The 4,710-nt window shown below is 45.4% G+C and overlaps 1 protein-coding gene across 1 annotated transcript in view; it reads right to left on the reverse strand.

Annotated features, from left to right (window-relative positions):
- The window catches only part of LOC102858124 (THO complex subunit 5 homolog), a 45,242-nt gene extending 44,022 nt beyond the window's left edge, over positions 1–1,220 (reverse strand). Inside the window, exons 1-2 of the mRNA XM_006894873.1 lie at positions 940–1,220; positions 825–853 (exon numbers count right to left, since the gene is read on the reverse strand). Coding sequence (XP_006894935.1) covers positions 825–853; positions 940–1,220 — 310 coding nt within the window. The remainder of the gene's footprint in view (positions 1–824; positions 854–939) is intronic.
- Positions 1,221–4,710: the final 3,490 nt, after the last annotated feature.

Genomic DNA, 4,710 nt, shown 5'->3' on the forward strand with positions numbered 1-4,710 from the left:
TGGAGGGACGGCGCAGGAGAGGAAGGCCCTCTATGAGGTGGATTGATTCAGTGACTGGGATAACTGGGATGGGAGTGTCGGAGTCAGTGCAATTGGCACAGGCCAGAGCGAAGTTTAGGGCTGTTGTACATAGAGTCACTATGAGTCGCAGGTGACTCGACGGCACATTAACAACAACACAAGAACATATTCCTTTTAAACAGTTCTCTCCCTCCTCTATTTCAATGCAGTATGCATTATTTATTCCCTCTTTCTCAGTCTACCTCCAACCCCTATGTCAGTCCCATGTTACAACAGTGGCACTATGCAGTATTTGCCCTTTCTGTGACTTAGCTATTTCACTCAGCATAATGTCCTCCAGAATCACCCATTTTGTATAATATTTTATGAGCTCTTTGTTTCTCATTATGTGGCTATACCACAGCTTCTCTATCCATTCATTTGTTGATGGGCACTTAAGATTGTTCCCAATTATTTGCTATTGTGAACAAAGCCTCGATAAACACAGATGTGCGTTGGAGCTGATTCTTGATGGCAACTACCACAGAAGTAAGGAACCGTACTGATGCTAAGCCATCCCGGCAAAACCCACAAAGGTGAGACCCCAAAAAGGCTGAATCCTAACTGAAATAACAGGTAAAAAATGTCACGCACATGTGATCGCTCAATAAATGCGGGCTGTTACTACCACCATAGCTACTGCCGTGTTACTGTACAAAGCTATAGCGTGACCCTTGAGGAGTTTGCAGCGAACATTTTATCTCCATAACTGGCATTATCCGGTTTGCAACGTCAGACCCGAGGCGTGCAGCAAAAGACTTTACAGAGCAGGAAAGGAATCGCGGGGCGCTTTCTGGAAGCGGAGATTTAAGAATCCAGGTCGAACCTACCTGCACCCTCGCCCCACTTCAATCCCACTCACTCCGACCTCCTTCTCACTTCACAGCGTCGCGAATGTGTCCCGGAAAATAAGCCACTTCCGGCGGAGCACCATAGAAACGCGGCTGGAAGGACAGAGAGGCGCCGAAAACCGGAAGTGACGCAAGGAAGTGGGTTACATAGAAGTTGTGAGACGGCGAGCGCCTATTGCCGGCTGCACCTGATTGGCGGAGAGGCGGGGCGGTGGCGTAGAGACGGGACGGTGGCGGAGAGGCGGGACCGCTGCTCTTGAACGGCTGGGTGGCTCTCAGCACTACCCTAAGACTGGAAACTGAGGCCATAAAGGCTAGAACGTCGGTGTGCTCTTAGCGCTTGGACAGTGATGTTCAGAAAGTACCGTCCAGTCGACTACGGCTCAGCGCTGTGAACAGTTGATCTGAGCCCTGCCCTATACTTTGCCATCATCATCATCATCTTTGACACACTCGTTATGCGCTGTCACTCCATCTCTTTGAGGGTCTTCCATGCTTGAACATTGTCAACTGTCTTCGGCACCAAAAAGTGGTGCCTACAATCTAGTGTTTTTCGATTATTTTAGTAGATAAAAGTTCCGTGTAAACGTATTTTGTTATATTCACCACCCCAAGATACATAGTGAGGATATGTATTTTACAGTTGTTTCCCTCTGTTGTTGTTGTGTACTATGGAGCCAGAACTGACCAGAGCTGACCGTCCAGGGAGTTTTCAGAGACGATCACACTGGAGAGATTGTCCAACCTTCTGCGGAGCAGCTGGTGGTCTCGAGCCATGTGCCTTCAAGATTGCAGCGCAGCTTCTTGCCACTAGGCCACCACCAGAGTTACAAATGTTTATAATGTTAAGTGCCATCCTCTCAACTTCGACTCAAAGCGATCCCATGAACAATAAATCGTTCCTATCCTACATCATCCTCAAGATCTCTGATAATAAGCTCTTGTCAACTGTTACCGCCACCTTAAACAAGACTGATTGACATGTCAGTCCTCTAACTCTCCGCCTTTCCCACATGTCATTTTCCAAGGACAGGCCCTACCTAATTAATGACATGCCTAAAGTAGCAGAGGCAGTTTCCTTGCCTATAGAAAGCACTGTGGTCGCACTTCCTCCAAAACAAACATGTTTGTCCTTTTGTCAGTCCACGGGCTACTCAGCACTCTTCTCCAACACCACAACTCAGAGACATCGATTCTTCTGTCATCCTTATTCACTGTTCAATTTTCAGATGCATAGCAAGTAACTGAAAAGATCATGGCTTGGATCAGGTGAACCTTAGTCTTAAGACTGACATTGCTCTTTAACACTCTGGAGAGGTCCTTGACAGATTTTCCCAGTGCAATCCTACTTTTTTTATTTCATGACTGCTGGTATCAGGGTGTTGATTTTGGATTTCAGTAAAATGAAATTAATTGGTGACATTTATGTTTTCCTCCATCTATCATAATGTTGCTTATTGATTCAGTTGTAAGGATTTTTGTCCTCTTCATTTTTACATAATCCATATTGAAGGCTATAGTCTTTGATCTTCTGCAGTTTCATGTCTTCACTTTTTTTTCATGTCTTCACTTTTAAGCAGCAGGGTTGTACCATCTGCAGGACACAGGTTGCTGATGTGTCCTCCTCCAATCCTGATACTACATTCTTTTTTCATATAGCCCAGCTTATTGAATAACTTGCTCAGCATACAGACTGAATATATATGGAGAAAGAATACAACCCTGACATATGCCTTTCTTGATCTTAAACTATGAAAAATTGTTGTTACTAGTCTCTCCATTTTTAGGGCTAATTTTCCTAGCGTTCTATAACAGCTTCAAGTGATTCCTAGCCCAGGTATGAAATGTACAGACAGCAGTTAAGGATATTTGATGTAAATCCACTCAACTGGAACTAGAAACACCTGTGTCCTAAATCCCTAGGTTTATAAAGTCAGTTATTTCTACTCCTGAGTAAGGCAGAGATACCCTCCCTGAGAGTGGCTCAAGGTACACAAAGCCCTGGCGTGGGAGGAAGAGACAGACTACCTACCTTGTGAGGTATCTAGTGGATACTGGTTCACCCTACCTTGCCGGGGGCATGTGCAGATGAAGAAAAACACCAGGATTGACAGTAAGTATTTAATTGGTTCCATCAACAACTCTAGCAATTTTTCTGGTAGGCAGAATCAAGCTATCAAGGGGTTCAAGAGGTATGTGGTTCATGGAGGAGGCCTCCAGAGTTACTGACCCTACTCCACAAAGCAGGTGGCCCAGCAGAATTAGGACTGGGCTAATGGAATGTGGAGAAAGAATGTAGGTAGCTTTGTCCCTTTGTGTGGACGAGACTGTTCCTGCACAGAAAGAATAAAAGGATGCATTTGCGTTCTCAGCCCCATTACTTTTTTTTTTCTCTCCAGCCCCATTACTTTTTATCGTTAAGTGCTGTCAACTTATCCCCAACTCACCCCAGGCACAACAGAAGGAATCCTTGCCTGATTCTGCAATCCTTAAGCCCACTACTGGAGTCACTGTCAATGCATCTGGTTGAGGATCTTCCTTTCTTTTAGGTGATACTATAGCCTTTTCTAAACATGGTGTCCTTCTCCAGTCACTGGTCCTTCATGATAGCATGCTCCAAAGTATTACTTGTTATTGTTAGGTGCCTCTGAGTATGATTCATAGACACCCTGTAAACCCTATCCTATCCTGCACCATCCTCACAATCTTTGACACACTCAAACCCATTGCCATAGCCACTCTGCCAATCCACCTGGTTCAGTCTTCCTCTCCTTCACTATCCCTCTACCTTTGCAAGCATGATGCCCCTCTCTAAGGAAAAGCCTCTCTTAGTAACATGCCCAAAGTATGTGAGACAAAGCTTTATCATCTTTGCCTCCAAGGAGCACTCTGGCTGCACATTCTTCAAGCCATGTCCTTAAGCTTCACTTAGGAAGAATCAGAAAGAAAAATCAATTTCTCTCTGTCTGGTATTAGAACCCATCCCCAAGTGTTCTTTCACCTTTTCTATCTTATCATCCTAAGTCTAGATTCTAAATTCTGCAAATCAAACCCACATCTATTTTCAAGGATCTCTGTCTCTTGCTCCTAAATATTTCCCAGTTGCTCCCTTCCCAACCCACCCGCAGAATGTCTTGACCTCCTTATCTGTGGCTATTAGTCTCTGAAAGTTCCAGTCAGAAGGGACTTGACTCTGATGGTCCAGTAAATAAATGGCCCAGTGGAGGCCAAGGAGCTCCTGAAGGCCTGGCGCAGGTCCAACCACCTTGCCACGGCACTTCTTCTTCTTTTTTTTTTTAAATTTTATTTTATTATTTTTGTATGCGTGTACTGTCAAATCAGATCTGACTGGTACAGGAGGAGATTGTCCCTCCTTCCCCGGCAGAGGATCTGGTGGATTCGAACCATGTGCCTCTGGGATTGGCCACGGCACTTCTTAACCACTTGACATACTACCTTTTGTGTAACTCAAGAGAAAGTGGAACTGGGGGCTTGAGCTGAGAAATCTTGGAAGATATGGGAAGATGTAAAAGATTGCATTTCTTTTGTCGTGAAATTAGAAAATGTTTCCAGCAGGAGGGGAAGTAGGGCAGGGATGGTGGGAAGGGTCCTAATAGAACTGAAAATCCTGGGACCCGGCCACCCTTCAATAACCCCCTGCCTGAGTTGAGCACCGCCCCCCTCTCCGTCAGACCACTCCAGATCTGAGAAGGAAAAAAAAATGACGGGAGCAGAGCTGGGGGCTCCTGTGTCCATGGCTCCTTCTCCATCAGGAAGAAGGAAGGAGGTGGAGGCAGGA

Source organism: Elephantulus edwardii, unplaced genomic scaffold (genome assembly GCF_000299155.1).
Source record: "Elephantulus edwardii isolate Elephantulus edwardi_28Jun2011 unplaced genomic scaffold, EleEdw1.0 scaffold00151, whole genome shotgun sequence".
Taxonomy (NCBI): domain Eukaryota; kingdom Metazoa; phylum Chordata; class Mammalia; order Macroscelidea; family Macroscelididae; genus Elephantulus; species Elephantulus edwardii.